Below are 18,233 nucleotides of genomic sequence, written 5' to 3' on the forward strand. Positions count from 1 at the left end.
AGCCCACCAGGCTCCTCCGTCCCTGGGATTCCTCCAGGCAAGAATACTGGAGTGGGTTGCCATTTCCTTCTCCAATGCATGAAAGTGAAGTCGCTCAGTCGTGTCCAACTCCTAGGGACCCCATGGACTGCAGCCTACCAGGATCCTCCGCCCATGGGATTTTCCAGGCAAGAGTACTGGCGTGGGTTGCCATTGCCTTCTCCACTTAAACGCTAATGATTCCCAAAACTATAACTTTACTGTAGATCTTGCATGAGCTACAATTCTTTATTGATACCTTTACAGATCCTCAAACTACACCCATTTAAAAAATCAACTCATTTTCTGTCCCTTTCAAGTCATCTTCCAAGCATGTATTTCCTTCTCTAATTGTTAATATCATCTTTGTCCATTAATTACCCAAGATAGAAATCTAGGACACTCCTCTTTTTTTTTTTTGCTCATTTTTATCAATTCAATTACCAAATTTGCCAGTTAGTTCTGCTAAATCTCACTCAAAACCACCCATGATTATTGATCCCAACTGCTCATTATCTCTCATTCTTTTTATTTCCATTTTCATCAGACAAGGTCCCTCAAACTCTAGGTTCCTTCTTCTTCTAACACATTGTTCAGAACTACTGTCTAAAAACTCTGCCTTTTTTTCCCTCCATTCAGACACCTCCTACAATGCCCTCAGTGACTGTTAGGGATAAATCCAAAGTCCTTCACAATCTGGCTGCCACCTCTCTTTCACCTCTCACCTTCCTCCATTTCTTTAACTCATTCTATCTTAAGCCACATAAGATTGATAAGCTCACAGCCTATACCTGTGTATATACTCTTGTCTCTGCCCAGCACATCCTGCTGTCTCATTTCCACACGTCTGGCACTCATTTAACACCCAACTCTTAATCTACATCTTCTACAACACTTTCCTGGGACTCAGGGAAAATTAGATTTTCACATAGTTCTGTAGATGGGATATCTTTATTCATCTTACATACCTTTTTCATCCATCTGCCTTTGAAGCCTATATTCTTGGTTGTCTCAGATTCCTGGTACCTGGGGCATTCAATCATGAAAGTGAAAGTTGCTCAGTTGAGTCCGACTCTTTGCGACCCCATGGGATTATATAGTCCATGGAATTCTCCAGGCCAGAATACTGGAGTGGGTAGCCATTCCCTTCTCCAGAGGATCTTCTCAACCCAGGGATCAAACCCAGGTCTCCCACATTGTAGGCAGATTCTTTACCAGCTGAGCCACAGGGAAGCCCAAGAATACTGGAGTGGGTAGCCTATCCCTTCTCCAGCGGATCTTTCTGACCAAGGAATCAAACCGGGGTCTCCTGCATTCCAGGTGGATTCTTTACCAACTGAGCTATCAGGGAAGCCCGTAATCAATCATAGCAGTGCTAAGTAAATGACTGTGAGGATGCAGGGCTGTGGCAACAGGCATATTCAAGTCAGAAGAAGCTTCTACAAGTCTCTCTATTTAAGTCCACAAATAAGGGCATTTCCATCCTATATACCTGTTTATCAGTAAGCTGAAACTGTCTTATCGATAAGATAGTATACGTGTATGTGTGTGTGTGTGTGTGTGTGTGTGTCTGGAAAACACTTTTATGCAATTGTGTGCTAGTACATATTTTACAACAGGGTTCATGGAGAAAAGGGCCCTGATTGTAACATTTGCCAATTTCTGTGGTGTAAATACTCCCATCATGGCTGATGTCAAGCCGTTATTGGAATATCACTGACTACACAGAAGGATGAGATCACAATTGGTTCTCAAAAGCCAGTACAAACTGGCTCTAACACGTGTTGGAGTACTCCCTTCATAAGTCATAAATAAAACATCTATTGAAAACTGGAAAGCCATGTTTGGAAATTCACGTATCCTGGGCATATCTTGAGCTGTACTTTGTAAAATGTCTCATGTATAGAGATCATTTCCTTTTTATTTAGCATACGGACAGATTTCAAGAATTGAAAGAGTTGGCAGGAATAGGTAGTTGAACACAGGAGGTGAACTCAGAGATGATCACAGGTGTTGGAAAGACAGTGCTACATGGACAGAGACAGGAAGTAGGTGGGGAAGCTGGATGGGATGAGGGTGTCCCTTTGCTTGAGGATCTATCCTACTTGAAGAGCTAAGGATAAGGTATCAAAGAGAAAATCAGAAACTGTGCCCAGAAACAGAAAATCACCTATAGAAGTCAGAGAAGAAGTCACATCACAGAATCATCTCTGGAGGGTAAATATAGTGATAAAAATCAAAGGGTCAAACACTGAGCTTTTTGAAGATTTGCAAGAAGACACACCAATACAAAACATGCAGTCATGTAAACAGGAAAAATAAAAAACACCAAGGAATATCCTGAAGGAGAATGATGAAAGTGGATGAAATGGCCAAATGCTCCTTTGAAGCACAGAGAACAAAGAATGAGGAAAGGCTACCGGATTTCAGGCAGCGGGAGGGACCACGAGACAACTTTTGGAATGACTGCCCCATAGAAGAGTCAACTCTCCTTTCTTGTAGCTACAAAAGCAGCATAAGAGTTGGGGCTCCTTTCCACATAAAACTTGGTTCAGATCTAAGCAAATCAGGGAAAAGGAATGATACAATGAATGAACAAAGCCCAAACATGCCATGAACAGAGTGAGTGAATTACAGCTGCAGCCTGAGAGGCTTGGCATGGTGAAAAATGGAAATTCTGGCGTGGCTTTTTGGTCTTTCTGGGACCAGGGGTAGTGGCCGGTTCCAACGGGGAAGGGACACATCCAGAACCATGAAATGGATGACTGCCCTGGAATGAGCCATCCCATGGCAGAGGGACAAGTCTGGCAGAAAGCTTTAGGGAGGGTGGCAATTTGGCATCAGGATCTCTGCCAAAACAAGGTAACTCAGAAATGAGAGAAAATATTAAATATCAACAGAAAAGCTGAACCATACAGGAAAATACAAACTGCAGGGCAACACATGTGCCTGACTGGACCCAAGTCTGAACACCAGCTCTGCCCAGCTGTGACATGGGCACACCTGCTCCTCCTCCAGATGCAGGTTTCCTGGATATGTGGCCTTGACTGGGTGCAGGCAGATGTCTTGACTGGGCTTAAGCTTACCTCTTGGAGTGTGCACAAGCTTGTTCTTGCCTCCACAATGGCCACCTAGGAAACTGATCTGCCTCTGGTCCAACCCAGCTCAGATGGATAACCTCCTTTGTCTCCTTTTCTTCCTCCCAACAAAATCCCTCCCAGTGAATGATTTTTCCTGTCCTTTTAGCTAGCCTGAGTTTTTCTACAGATCATGACTCCAACACACTTTAACATGTCTCCTGTCTTTGCAAAGACACTTGAGGAAGAATGTTTACCTGCTCAGAGGTCTGCAGGGCCCAAGGACCTGTCAGCGATCTCATGGCCACTGACTGCAAGGACACTATCAGCCAGATGAGAACACCATATGGGTGCTCAGGAAGTAGCTTCCCATTAAAATGCAATAAAAAAAAGTTGGGTCATTATGAGTTAGAGCTGAGAAATGGTGTATGATTTTAGAGACTAGAAGACGTCAGAGAGGAGGGAAGCTCAGAGCTGGGTCTGGGGGTTTGAGGGTATCAACAAGAGCAAAGACACAAGGCAAGGCTGAGTTGACGGAGTGATGGATGTTCATTTAGTGAAAGATAACCAGCGACTGCAAATTCCATCATTCACAGAGAGAAGGAACAGTAGAGGAAAGTGAAGGTGTCACCCCCTGTCTCTCCTTTCTAAAAGGCCAGTGGGAAGAGTTTGTTCCAGTAAATGAGATGGAACTGTGAAGGCCTCTGCTTTCTCGGAGAAAAGAAGAGATGAGGAGGGCACATCTAGATACAGGGGCCTGCTTTCCATGCCACCACTGCTCATACCTCATCTTTCCTTTTTCCTGCCTCTTCCTCTTGAGTTAGGGCAGCATGTGCCCAAAGACATTACTGCCCAGAACAATCCCTACTGTGGACACACTGAAGGGTTCAAGAACTCTCCCAAGGAGAAGGGGCAGGTGAGGAAATGCTTCCCAAAGGGTACTGTGCCTGACAGCACCTGGGGAGTCTCATTCAAACGCAGATTCTGATTTCTTAGGTCTGTGTGGGACTTGAGATCATCATCTCTTACAAGATTCCAGCTTCCAAAGAGATCCCTGTGAGGGGGTTGGCATATACACACTATTATGTATGAAACAGACAACTAATGAGAACTTACTGCATAGCATAGGGAACTCTACTCAGTGCTCTGTGGTGACCTACATGGGAAGGAAAACCAAAACAACAGAGGGGATATGTGTACACGTATGGCTGATTCACATTGTGGTATAGCAGAAACCAACACAACATTGTAAAGCAACTATACTCCAATAAAAATTTTAAAAAGAATAAGCAAGACTGGAAAAGCTGGAATAAGAAGAAAGGGGGCTGGGATGTGAGTGCCATCCGTTCAAGGAAAGCCCCACAAGGAACTGAAAGTTGATTTTTCAGGCAACAAGACCTTTAGGAGTTGACTTGATAGATGGAGTGGTGGGAGTACTATGAGGTGTTAAGATAGTTTGGAGAGGGGGAAGATGGTACAGAGACAGGGAATCAGGTGGGCAGTGTAATACATAAAAGAGGACCCTTGCAATAAGGCCAAAAGGCAAGGATTCTATTCCTACTTCACAGCCTATTTTAGCTATTTGTGTTTGATTTCTCCCTCTTGAAAAATGGGTATTGCTACTAGACTATATTAAGTCCTAAATATGCACTAAAATGTTAGTTTGGAATTCTGCTTACTGCAATTAATGTGAGCTTGAGATGATAAAGAGTAAATTCAGCAGTGGTATCAATGGAATACAGAGGAAGTAAAGGTATGAAACATTTTCAGAAAGTTGAAATGACAGGGTTTAATAAAATTCTATATAAGGAGACATAAGGCAGAGAAGAACAAAACTGATTTTGAGTTAATCCTGGGATACAATGACTTTGGTTTTCTCAAAAGACAGAAGTCATGGGACTTGGTGTAGGAGAAATATGATGAGTACAGATTAAGTAATATTGAGTAAACACAGAAAATGAATCATTATGGGTGGGTCTGGAGCAGGGCACTCACACAACCCGGAGAGTAAATGTGTCCTGAAATTCTGTGTCCTGGACATTCCACTCACATCAAAGGAGCCCCAGCTCTCATCTGAGGGAGGACATACTGAAAGGCTGAAAGGGAGGAGGAGCAGAAAAGAAGGGGCTGTAAATTTGGGACGGCCCTTACCTTGGACCAGTCTCCCACAGTCCAGTGTGGAGGACAGTCTGTCCTGGCACAGGACTTACGGGATGAGGCCTTGGGTCCTTGGCACAGTTCCTCAGAGAGATTCAAGAAGCTGCCATCCGTTAAGAGCTGCCGACAGGTGACCCTGCGATTCTGCGTTCCCCCTCCACAGGTCCTGGAACACTGGGAGGACACAAGGAAGTGAGTCCACGGGCTCAGCCCTCTTCGGTTTAGTGAAACATAGGGCTCTTACGATCATAAGCCTGGCAGCCATACCTGCTGCCACTCTTCAATATGCCAGCTAGGAGGGCAGTCAAACTGGTTGCATGCTTGTAAGGCATGGGGTTTCTCATCTCTGCATTCCTCAGGTGGGGAGGGGGACTCCCCAGGGTGCAGGCAGTACACTTCTCGAGTCTGGATGCCAACACCACAGGTAGCTGAGCAGGGTCCCCAAGAGCCCATGTGCCACCTGTACCAAAACAACAAGTGGGCAAAATTCACTGTCCAGTGGACTCAGTGGGACACCCAGAGCACGGACAACTGCACGCTGCTCTCTGGACTTCCAGCCTCCACCCTCCATATCCATAGCATCAATAAACGCAATTAGAGTGCAGAAATACAATGTTTAAAGGCAAGACATGTCAGAAAAATGCTTAAAGATTTCACCTGTCTAGGAAAATCTGGAGTGAAAGAGAAGCAGATTTCTCTCCATCCTAGCCTACCACCATATATCATTAATAAAATCTTGGTTTTGTTTTGAATAGAGCCCCAAAGCAAGGATGATTTATATAAGGTGTCAAAAGAAATTTTAAATGCTTAAAAGCACACTTCAGAAAATTTTTAGGGCACCTGGATTCATTATTTGGAATATCCCTAAGAAAATTCTTTTATGTTAGGATTGGATTTACAGCACATATATATACATAATGTGATTCCTTTCCAATAAGATCTCGGAAAAATCAGGTTTTCTCATGAAACATCTGCAAAAATGAAAAACCAGGGCAGTTTCTTTGGGTACATATTTCCAAGTTGCCTTCAGAAATGATTCTCTCAATTCACGCTTTCGCCAGAAGTAGAGAGAGCCTGGCTTCTACAGCCATACGACCACTGGACCGTATCATTTGAAAAAGGCTCTGCCCATCTGATGGGTGAAAAATTGTATACAATGATTATTTTAAAACGTGTAGATATTTAATTATTAGTAACCATGAATCTTACCCCAGCTGTAAAATATTTTTCTAAGCTCCTGGCTTATCAAAAAGACAAACTTTAACAAGAATATAGAGAATTTAATAATATATTTGAAAATTTGATGAAATAGATAAGCTATTAGGCAACTACAAAAAGTTCTTTTGAAGAAAAGGACTAGATTGTGCTAATTTTGTGATTAAGTTCCTACAAGTTTCTAAGAAACAAATGAATTCTTATGTTACTTAAAATGTTCCAAGGTAAAAAAGAGGATTAGAACGTAAAGAAAACTTTTGATTATAATCTATGATTATATATTTTTAATTTTAAAAAGAGAGAAATAGAAATTCTAAGTAACAAGCATATTAATCAAAGGATTACAATAATACACAGTATGAACATTCATTTGGAAGGACTGATGTCAAAGCTGAGGCTCCAATACTTTGATCACTTGATGTGAAGAGTCTACTTATTGGAAAAGACCCTGATGCTGGGAAAGATTGAAGGCAAAGAAGAAGAGGGTGACAGAGGATGAAATTATTAGATAGTATCACCAACTCAGTGGACATGAATTTGAGCAATCTCCGGGAGATAGTGAAGGACAAGGGAGCCTGGGGTGCTGCAGTCTATGGGATCGCAAAGAGTCAGACACGACTTAGTGACTGAACAACAAGAGCAACACACACTGTGAACTGAGCATTTGTATCCTTCTCCAAACTCCAAAGATTCCAAGAATACTTGTATTATTTTCCAAATTGTTCTTATATTTTAACGTCTTCTGTAATAAATTCATCTTTCGTTTGGCGAATCTGTGAACTATCTTCATTAGCATTAGATTTTTTTCATATGCTTTGGTATGTCATTTTGCAGGCTCAACTGGAAGGGGTTTTCTCTCCCTCCACCTCCTTTAATCCTTTTCTCTGTCTCTTAACCCTTTCTGTCTACAGTTTGGTTTGCCTCCACCGAGCCCTCGGGGGTATCCAGGCTAGAACCAGGTCCACGTGGATAATGTGGCATAGAAGCACTATGAAGAACTGACGACCCAACCACTGAGCCAACAGGTAAGCCAGGGCTGGATCTGCTCCCAGGGCTCTATTGTGTCTGTCCTTCATCTTCACAGGTGAGCAGCTTCAGGTTGTGGTCAGCAGCAGCTTTTCTTCACAAAAAAGTAAGGAATATGGGTCCTTTTCCATGAATTAAAAGAAAGATGTCCAGTCTCTGTTACCCAGAGGATCTGAACTCTCAGTGACCCCAAATGCTGTGGGGCTAAAGCCCAGAAGAACCATAGGTCCAGTTCCACTGACCACTTCCCTCTTCTGTTCCTTTCCCAGCCTATGCAGTTATTTTCACCGTTTCCTGGGTGTGATGTTTCCCTTTTTTATACTGTAGCTATCACTGATCTGTATTTGGAGCAGAATGTGAAATTAAAACATGATCTGAATTGGAAGTATATTCGTTAACCTATTAATTAGACTGCTAGTATATAAAGTTCCAGTAGCTTTAGGGGTGAGGAAAATCACCAAGAATAGATACTCTGACGACAATCAGACCACACAGCTAAAAATTAGAAGGTTTTGTTGCACTATTGAAACAACTCAGCTTAACTATGTAAGTTATTAGGAGCAACTTTGGGATGGTCAGTCTTTCAAGAAAGTATATAACCACTAGAATTGATCGGTGACATAAGGGACTGGAAGGGGAACCATTCTTATTCAAGAAACAGGCAACAATTTCTTATTAAGAGACAATGAATACAGCATTTTTTGTTTTAATTCAAGACCTGGGTAACAAGTTGGTACAGAAACATTTTACTCTTGGCTTTTGTCTCCCAACCTCCCTGTCTAGCCATGTTGAGGCCCGTCACAGAATAAGAAGGCTCTTCTTGGACTAGTGGAACCATTATGTAACCCTGCCCATTTCTCTCTCCTGGAAAAAGCAAACTCCATAAATAGCAGACACTCAGCAGTTAAAGGACAGACCAAAGGGAGTAACCCTAGAAGAGCAAATAAACACAAGGCCCCACCTTGGAGAGTTCAGGCTAATACATCAAACACATTTGCCTCTGGGTAAATAAAGATCTACTAATGTCCAACCCAATCTCACGGGTAAGTTTCACCCTGGGGTGATATTTTACTGCTATTGCCCTTGGAGTCAGTAAATATTTGTATGGAAAGTATTGTGCAACACCCTGTTCCTGTTATTCCTACACCACTGGTTTCTAGAACCTAAAACATTTTTGTAAACTTACCTTTATTTTGGCATCAACCCTTTGTCTCTGCTGGTTTTTTTCCAAAATAACTCTCAACCTTCAAAAACTTTATTAAACTTGCAACTTTGAAATGAGGAATAGTATTTCTCTTCACATAAAAACAGACCCTTAATTTTGCAAAGTGGCCAAGATATATTGTGTGCTGTATTAGTCCCAGCTTGAAAGCTCTGTGGGCAAGACTGCCGAGGCAGATTATGTGCAAGACCCCTGGCTGAGGCTGAGAGATGAGGAACCTGCTTGTGGGCTAGTGCATGAATAAACCCGCATGCTCCCTTCAGTAGCATAAAGGGACAGTTTCTAGATCTGTAGTCAGATGTTGCTCCAATTTGGTGAGCAAAGGAAGGATGGCACTGCAAACCAAGCTCAGCCCTGCCTTGGCCTCCTAGGCAGGTCAAGCAGAGGCTGGTAGTCTTATAACTAAAACAAACCCTAAGCATTTCAAAGGACTCAGGAGTAGACGTGAGGATAATTGCAAAAATACTAGGTAGAGTCCTGCAGATGTGAGTGAAAAACGCAACCTGAAGCATGACTCAACAATGAAAGACTAGAGCTGAAAAGGACCTTGGTGATGATAAAGTCTAACACCTTTCATCAACATTCAGATGAAGAAACTGGGCCCTAAGAGCCAAGGGACATGTCTGAAGTGTCCTGATCGAGGCAGAACTGGCCTCTACTCCATGTTCCAGATCCATTCCCACTTCTCTCTGCACTGTTAAGACACATCCCTATCATGTGTCCAAGGTTAGGATCCCATTTCACTGTTGACTTCATATACCAAGGAGCAGAGAGCCGCTGATCACTTTTATGGGAGAGTATTAGCTTATTTCATGGATAAGGGCTCCAGGCAGAGGGCCAAGACCCAGAAGGCATGAATGAGCAGGAGCATGGGTCAAAGTGAATAATTCAGTGTGGCTGCTGGGCAAGTTCAAGTTCCTCTGGGTGTGTGTGAATGAGCATGTGTGTGTGTGTGCGCACGCGTACACGCGCTGTGGTAAGATGAGAGAAGTCATGACAGGAAATGTGGTTCAAGAACCTAAAACCAGGGTCACCAAGGACTTTATCTGCTCTCATGGGTTGAACTGCTTTCTTCAAAATGAAGCTGAAGTCCTAACCACGAGAACTCATAAATGTGAACTTATTTGGAAATAGCATCTTTGCAGATGATAGAGTTAGGCTGAGGTCATCAGATGTTGGGCTCTAATTCAATAGGAGCAGTGACCTTATAAAAGGGGAAATTTCAATGCAGAGACCTACAGAAGGAAGATGCTATGAAAACCCCCGGGGGATTTCCCTGGTGGTCCAGGAGTGTGGCTAAGGCTCCACACTCCCAGTGCAGAGGGCCCGGGTTGCATACCTCGTCAAGGAACTAGATCCCACATGCCACAACTAAGACCTGGTACAGCCAAATAAATACCTAAATATTATAAAAAGAAAACACACAGGGAATGCCATCCGCAAGCTGCTGCTGCTGCTGCTAAGTCACGTCAGTCGTGTCCGACTCTGTGTGACCCCATAGACGGCAGCCCACCAGGCTCCTCTGTCCCTGGGATTCTCCAGGAAAGAACACTGGAGTGGGTTGCCATTTCCTTCTCCAGTGCATGAAAGTGAAAATGAGAGTGAAGTTGCTCAGTCACATCCAACTCTTTGTGACCCCAGGGACTGTAGCCTACCAGGCTCCTCCATCCATGTCCATGGGATTTTCCAGGCAAGAGTACTGGAGTGGGTTGCCATTGCCTTCTCCCATCCACAAGCTAAGGACGATCAAGCTACCAGAAGTTAGGAGAGGCGCATAGAACAGGTTTTCCCTCAGAGCTGTCAGAAGGAACCAACCTTGACTAGGGGTTTCTAGACTCCCCATATGTGAGACAGTGAACTTTGTTTAAGCCACTCAGCTTATGGAACTTTGTTATGGAAGCCCAAGGGAACTCATACATACGGCGAAGTACAGACTGTGGCTTTTCCACAGGGAAAGGAAGTCACTGGAGGGTTTTTTGTGGGAGTTTACACGGCCATTCTCCAATTTAGAAGACAGTTTCACAGTCATACGTGTACATATGGATCAGAGTAGGAAACACTAGAGGCAGGACTCAAATTTTATGATAAATGGTCAGGGACATATCTAATTTGGACTCAATCCAAGGACGCTTTCAGATTCACATGCAGGCAGGCTTTAAATGGGTGACACTCAGATGAATTATGGCAGGCTAGCTATTTTGGTTAAGGTAATTAATTAAAAATTTATAATTGATTTCAATATCTCTACCTTTGTTCTCCCCATCCCAGGGTTTGAACAGTCTCTTTTAAGTGTACATTTTTTTCCTTTTTTTTTTTTGGCCATGCAGTGCAGCATGTTGGGAATCTTGGTTCCCCAACCAGGGATCAAACACACATCCCCTGCACTGGCAGCTCAGAGTCCTAATCACTGCACCACCAGGGAAGTCCCTAAATGTAAATTTGATGTATCAAATGCTCCAATGGCTTCCCAGCAACTCTCAGGATCAAGTCCAAATGCCTGGCATGGTCCTACCATGTCTGGTCTCGTCTCTGGTCATCTCCTGACTTCCTTTCTGTCCAGTTTCTTGAACACACCAATTTCTTCCTTTCCTTGGGACCTTTGTCTATACTGTTCCTTCTGCCTAGAACACTCCTTCCTCTATGCTTCCCCTGGCCAACTTTCACTCCTCTTTTACATATCAGCTTACATAGAACCCTCAGGGAGGCCTCCTCTGAATGCCTGCACCCAATCCTCAGTCCAAACCAATCTACATTAGGTCCTTATGCAACTCTTGTTCTTGAGACTTTTTCTGTTTCTTTATAGCATGTATTATAATTTAAGTAATATACTTACTTATGTTTAACTCTTCCTCTTACCCCATCCCAAGACTCAAGTTGAAGGAACCAAAGTAAAAACCTTGTAGAGCACGATTCCAATTTCTTGGGACAACAGGTTGAGATATTAAACTATGCTTCTCACCTCCTGCATTTCCCCTTGTCCTTCACCCTGGTCAGACGGGTAGTTTCCATCTCACAGAGCCTCACTGGAGGGATGTGGTGGGGGTGGGGGGAGGAGAACAGAAACTAGCTTCTCTAAAAATATCTAAATTATTGCTTCTGATATTAGATTAAGAAAAAACTGAGAAACATAAGATGAGTAATTTGGATTCCTAAGGTTTTCAATACTTAACATGAGTGCTATTTCCCCTGAGATAAAGGGGATGTTCCAAATGGACAGAATCTCAGCATCACCTCCCATATACTTGATGTTCTTGGAGCTCTCTGGATAGACTTGCTGATACAGTGGGCATCCTGACTCCCAGTTAGATGAAACCTTCTAACACTCCTACTGTGTTGTGTCTTCTGCCATTTCCTACTAGTATTCTGGTGTGGATGACTCTGGAATTCAGTAAACCTGGGGGCAGAAGTAGGAGGTCTAGGGAAGAAGATTTCCTTATGCTGTTTCTGGGCCTTGCTCACCAAAGTAACTGTGTAGGTCTTTACTGCCTCGTCTCAGTTGAGTACAGCACAATGGCTCTAATGTAAGTCAAGAAGTTCCCTGGGGACTTCCCTAGTGGTCCAGTGGTTAAGAATCCTCCTTGCAATGCAGGGGATGCAGGTTTGATCCCTGGTCAGAGAACTAAGGTTTCACATGCCTCAAGCAACTAAGCCCACACAGCAACCACTGGGCCCTTGCACCGCAACTAAAGAGTCCATGTGCCACAGTGAAAGATCCCATGTGCTGCAACTAAGACTCTACACAACCAAATAAAGATATATATATATATATATATATATATATATATATATATTTTTTTTTTTTTTTTTTTTTTAAAAGGAGTTTCCCATATTTCCTTAGCTGACAATCTAAGTCAGAAATATAGTAATGGATATAAAATGCTATGCCTGGTTCCCTGTAGATGTGGTCTCCCCAAGGATGAAGCTGGCCTCCTCCAAGACTGAGCAGGTTAGAGACCAAGACCCACAAAGAAAGGACCCATGTGCAGGACAGAGAAGTATGGATCTCCAGGATGCCCTCACTCACTGGATCCTCACCACCAGCACCCTGAGACCACCAAGACAGGACTTTCTTCCTCACAGCCAAAACATCTCATGGAATCAAAATCAGAAAGATCAAGAGACTTCCAGAAGCACAAATTATTTCCTGAATAACCATAAAAATCTATCTTTACCCCTGGATGTAACAGACATAATAAATGTCCTCAGTTGCTTAGAATCCCAGACACAATTAAACTTACCTTTAGTGAATGCAGGTACCTAATTAAATGGGTGATATAATTACTAAGAGGCAGAAAGAGAATCTGGCAATGAGGAAGAGAGGAGGTGACTGGGAATGAGCTTTCAACTTTTGGCTTTAAATATATCACAGAAGAGGGGTCAAGATTATACAGGTAAAGGATAGAAAAGGGAAAAAACTGGGGGCTGGATTTTGGAATGTCTTGTGAGAAACTAGTGATGCTGAGTTATAATCTTCTGGAGCTAACAATAGCCACGGACAGAAAAATATGAGGAAAATCTACACTTCCTTCTGATAAAAATCCTCAGCATCTTATAAGGACTTAAGAGAGGAAGCAGATTAATTTTTAAGGTCAACCTTTCAGGCCAAGGAGACCAAAAATAAGCCAACATTTCCCACTCTTTGGGGACTCTTAACAGTACACCCCATAATCTGAGATCTCTGGCAGGCCAGTGGGAAGGGTGAGAACACACTGGTGTGATTTCTAGATAACAAGTAGGAGATCACTCAGTTAGTCCACAAATATGGACAGAGCACCTTCTGTGAACCTGTGCTAACTTGACCTCAGAGCCTGTGTTCCCTGATGTGGCTTCAGGCAAAGAAGTACCCCTGAAGGGACAGACATGAGACAACAAAACTGCTGAGCTCATGGTGTTGCCAGCAGCAGCCAGTTCACATTCACTCATGTATGATGCAAACAAAAGGCCGGGTAAAGGGGATTCCCACTTAACCTGGCAGTATTCGTGTATCTTAGTGAGAATCTGGCTGGCACATAGCTTGAACAGAGAAGGGAGAACTCTGTTCTCCTTGGGTGACTCCCCCCTCAGCCTCAATACACATGCATGATTCTCTGCAGAGAGCAGAAGACCGCACGTACCTGGGTGGGCAGGGCTCTGTGTTACAAGCCTGGCTCATCGCCGGAGGGCGGTGGACCATATCACACAAGGTGTCATTGACTGTCTGCTGGGTCTGCAGGTGTAAGCACACTGCAATGGCTTCTTGATGGCCTGGAGGTTGGAAAGAGAAAAGAAAATACGCAAATGACTTAGAATGACTCATTGTGGGGAAAAAAGAAAACAGGGTCTTTGAACCCCTCATTCTTAAGCCACTGCCCTTTTGACTGTATTGCTTGCCTGCAGGATGCATTGCGGGGTCCACGTGGAGCAAATGACTGTGCCTTTCCCAAAGTCTCCCAGGCTCTATTATTTCCTCAGTCACTTTGTAAACTCCCAAATGGTCACTTTGAGACGTCAAGGACCACCCCTGAAACCCCATCCACTGTCACACTGATCTGCCTTTCAAACACACTCAAGGCCAGGAGTTCCTGCAAATGAATCATCCACATGCTCCTTCCAAACATATACAATAATTTCCCTAAGAGGAATTTTCATATCAGGTCCTAAAGAATAACACTTTCTCACATGAATGGAATCAAACAGTATTTGTCTGCACCTAATATATATTGGACTGCAAGGATATCAAACCAGTCAGTCCTAGAGGAAATCAACCTTTATATCCTTTACCTGTATATATGACCCCTCTTCTGTGATACATTTAAAGTCAAAAGTTGAAGGACTGATGTTGAACATTCACTGGAAGGACTGATGTTGAAGCTGAAGCTCCAATGCTTTGGCCACCTGATATGAAGAGCCAACTCGTTAGAAAAGACCCTGATGCTGGGAAAGATTGAAGGCAGGAGAAGGAGACGACAGAGGACAAGATGGTTGGATGGCATCACTGACTCAATGGACATGAGTTTGAGCAAGCTCCAGGAGATGGTGAAGGACAGGGAAGCCTGGTGTGCTGCAGTCCATGGTGTTGCAGAGAGTCAGACATAACAGAGAGACTGAACAACAAATGTATATTGGGATGCATTTTTAAGGTTAACTTATAGCATGGTAAAATTCATAGGGTCAGAGAGTACTTTGGTAGATGTCAGGGACAAGATGGGGGTGAGTAAGTGTTAAATGGGGACAGAATTTCAGTTTGTGCTCAGTCGTGTCTGACTCTGTGATCCCATGGACTGTAACCTGCCAGGCTCCTCTGTCCACGGCATTTCCCAGGCAAGAATACTGAAGTGGGTTGCCATTTCCTCCTCCAAGGGATCTTACTGACCCAGGGATTGAACCCTTATCTCCTACATTTCCTGCATTAGCAGGCAGATTCTTTACCACTAATGCCACCTGGGAAGCCCCTTTTGTACCCAAAGGGTTCCAAAATGCAATACAGCCAACCAGCTTCCCTGTTAAAATACAAACTTTCACAGGCACATTTTTCCTTTGAGGCTAGACAGGTCTGTCTGACTCCAAGGCCCAGTCTCAATCATTATTTTGTTTGTTGAGACAAATTAAAAAAAAAAAAAAAAAGATTATTGGGAAATCAGAACTGAGCAAAATATAAATCAAATTTTGATGGAAAAAATCAAATAAAAATTGTAATAGCAACCAACTATGCTATTTGAAATATGCAAATGTATTCAGTTTCATGCAAGAATGTGTGTTCCACATTGTGGTTCTTTTTCCAAATGCCATGTTTCAATTCAACCATTTTACAATATTTCGCAGAATACAGTATGGACCAAAAGTATATATAAAATATATATTTGAGATGTTGAGTTCTTTTCCCTAAATTTTCTTTGCTTTCTTCAGTTGTAAGCTTATGCTCCTGGGCATAGTAGGATGCAGTCTTAAATCTCCATGCATCTTCCAATGAATTTTTTTTTAATAAACACTAACCTGAAACATGAACAGACACTGCTACAACTATAACACTGTTACAATTATAACTCAGGTTCCTCCCTACAAATGTTGAACTCAGTGATTTTACAGGGACACAGATGTTCATTTTCTAGCAAGTTTCATTTCTTTTTAATCTGAGAAAAATGCAGTTATCTTTCACATATATTCTAATTTATAACCAGAATTATTTACAAAATACACTTGGAGACTATTTTGGAACATGAGTGGGTGGATCTGAAAGCACCAAAGTTACCTCATTTTAACCATTTTTATGGAATTTCACAATAGTTGTGACAAATTAAAGCAAGTTTACTCAAAAGAATATAAAAGTTTAATGAGAGATTAAGGATACTTATTGAGGTGGAATGTATTTTCCAAAGATGGCCATGAGACTATCTCCCGTCTCTCACACTGAACCTATGACATGACTTCACCACTTTCCACTTCAAGAGGTTTGAGCAAACCTTTATCCTCAAAAGAAAAAAGTTATAAAGATAAGTTTACTTCATCTCATTTTTAACAAAATTTGGACAGTAATCACAAATATGCATTTAGAAGATATAAGATAAATCAAGTGTTGAAATTTCAATTCAATTTCTCTAATAAATCCTTTGGTAGCATGAGGCAACATTCTTCACTTCACAGTTGACTTCTGCAATGTCATAATACGAGGGTTATTTTATTTTTTGGCAAAAAATATCTAAAGCCTACATCAAGAAATGAATTAATAATTAAAGGGTAAAAACACAGACGCTAAGAGGGGAAGCAGAGCCAATAAATGAGCTAATACATTCTCTTTTGTTGGTTTAAGGTTAGTTCAAGTTGGGTTTCTTGCAAATAAATCTTGACTAATTCAACATGCCAAGTAACATATCACACACAAACACACACACACACACACACACACATTAACACACACAGAGTAAGAAATGCTCAGAGCAACAACAACAAAAAAATCTACAGTCAGAACCTTTAAGGTGTTGCTGCTGCTGCTGCTAAGTCGCTTCAGTCGTGTCCGACTCTGTGCGACCCCATAGACAGCAGCCCACCAGGCTCCCCCGTCCCTGGGATTCTTACCAATATTTAATATAATAAATTACTTTTTAAAAGTTGGAAAATGATTTGAATAAGAAAATTATGTTTATATAATAACCAAATGGCCTTGGCCCTCAGAAATAGATGCAATATGCTTTTCTAAGCAGAGGAACATTAACAAAAATTGATCTTACATTAGTCTATAAAGAAAACTGTATTAAATTCCATAACCTAGAAATTATGTAGGCAATATTTCTTGACCATAATAGAATCCAACTATAAATGAAAAATAAACAATTAAAACCCCCAATCCGAACATCAGAATTTAAAAATAATCATTTCCGATAAGTGGCACTAGTGGTAAAGAATCCACCTGCCAATGCAGGAGATGCAAGAGAGGTGGGTTCACCCCTGGGTGGGAAAGAGCACCTGGAGAAGGAAAGGGCAACCTGCTCCAGTATTCTTGCCTGGAGAACCCCATGGACAGAGAAGACTGGTGGGCTTCAGTCCATGGGGCCACAAAGAATCAGACATGACTGAGTGACTGAGCACATACACACAAAACTCTTAGCTTAAAAACAGTAATTAAGTTACACATTATTTGACAATAAAAAGGAGCAGAGGAGGGCTTAAAGCAACTGGATATTAGATGAACAATGCTTGATGCTATTAATATCATCATGAAATGGATGACTTTTTCCCAAGAAAATCTAAATTATGAAACTCACTTTAAAATTCAGTTCAGTCACTCAGTCATGTCCAACTCTGCGCAACCCCATGGACCACAGCATTCCAGGCCTCCCTGTCTATCACCAACTCCCAGAGTCTACTCAAATTCATCTTCATTGAGTCGGTGATGCCATCCAACCATCTCATCCTCTGTCGTCCCCTTCTCCTTCTGCCTTCAACCTTTCCCAGAATCAGGGTCTTTTCAAATGAGTCAGATCTTCACATCAGGTGGCCAAAGTACTGGAGTTTCAGCTTTAACATCAGTCCGTCCAGTGAATATTCAGGACTGATCTCCTTTAGGATGGACTGGATGGATCTCCTTGCGGTCCAAGGGACTCTCAAGAGCCTTCTCCAACACCACATTTCAAAAGCATTAATTCTTCGGCACTCGGCTTTCTTTATAGTCCAACCCTCATATCCATACATGACTACTGGAAAAACCATAGCCTTGACGAGACAAAACTTTGTTGGCAAAGAAATGTCTCTGCTTTCTAATATGCTGTCTAGGTTGGTCATAACTTTCCTTCCAAGGAGTAAGCGTCTTTTAATTTCATGGCTGCAATCACCATCTGCAGTGATTTTTGGAGCCCCCCAAAATAAAGTCTGACACTGTTTCCACTGTTTCTCCATCTATTTCCCATGAAGTGATGGGACCAGATGACATGATCTTAGTTTCCTGAACGTTGAGGTTTAAACCAACTTTTTCACTCTCCTCTTTCACCTTCATCAAGAGGCTCTTTAGGTCTTCTTCACTTTCTGCCATAAAGGTGGGGTCATCT

General features: G+C 42.3%; 1 protein-coding gene and 1 long non-coding RNA gene across 9 annotated transcripts in view; one reads left to right on the plus strand and one right to left on the minus strand.

Moving 5' to 3' along the window:
- ADAMTSL3 (ADAMTS like 3) overlaps window positions 1-18,233 on the minus strand; it is a 380,959-nt gene that overhangs the window by 96,935 nt on the left and 265,791 nt on the right. For all 8 annotated transcript variants that reach the window (XR_011562580.1, XR_011562581.1, XM_070775206.1 and 5 more), the window contains 3 exons: window positions 13,830-13,959; window positions 5,520-5,712; window positions 5,247-5,426 (listed from right to left, as the gene is read on the minus strand). Coding sequence is in view for 6 of the 8 variants with exons in the window: in XM_070775206.1 (XP_070631307.1) it covers window positions 5,247-5,426; window positions 5,520-5,712; window positions 13,830-13,959 (503 nt within the window). In the remaining 2 variants the exon portion in view is untranslated. The remainder of the gene's footprint in view (window positions 1-5,246; window positions 5,427-5,519; window positions 5,713-13,829; window positions 13,960-18,233) is intronic.
- LOC139178189 (uncharacterized) lies at window positions 5,313-8,696 on the plus strand. Its single transcript, XR_011562582.1, has 3 exons — window positions 5,313-5,444; window positions 7,379-7,492; window positions 8,277-8,696. It is a non-coding gene; the product is annotated as an uncharacterized lncRNA (long non-coding RNA).

The sequence above is a fragment of the Bos indicus genome, chromosome 21, assembly GCF_029378745.1.
Source record: "Bos indicus isolate NIAB-ARS_2022 breed Sahiwal x Tharparkar chromosome 21, NIAB-ARS_B.indTharparkar_mat_pri_1.0, whole genome shotgun sequence".
Taxonomy (NCBI): Eukaryota; Metazoa; Chordata; class Mammalia; order Artiodactyla; family Bovidae; genus Bos; species Bos indicus.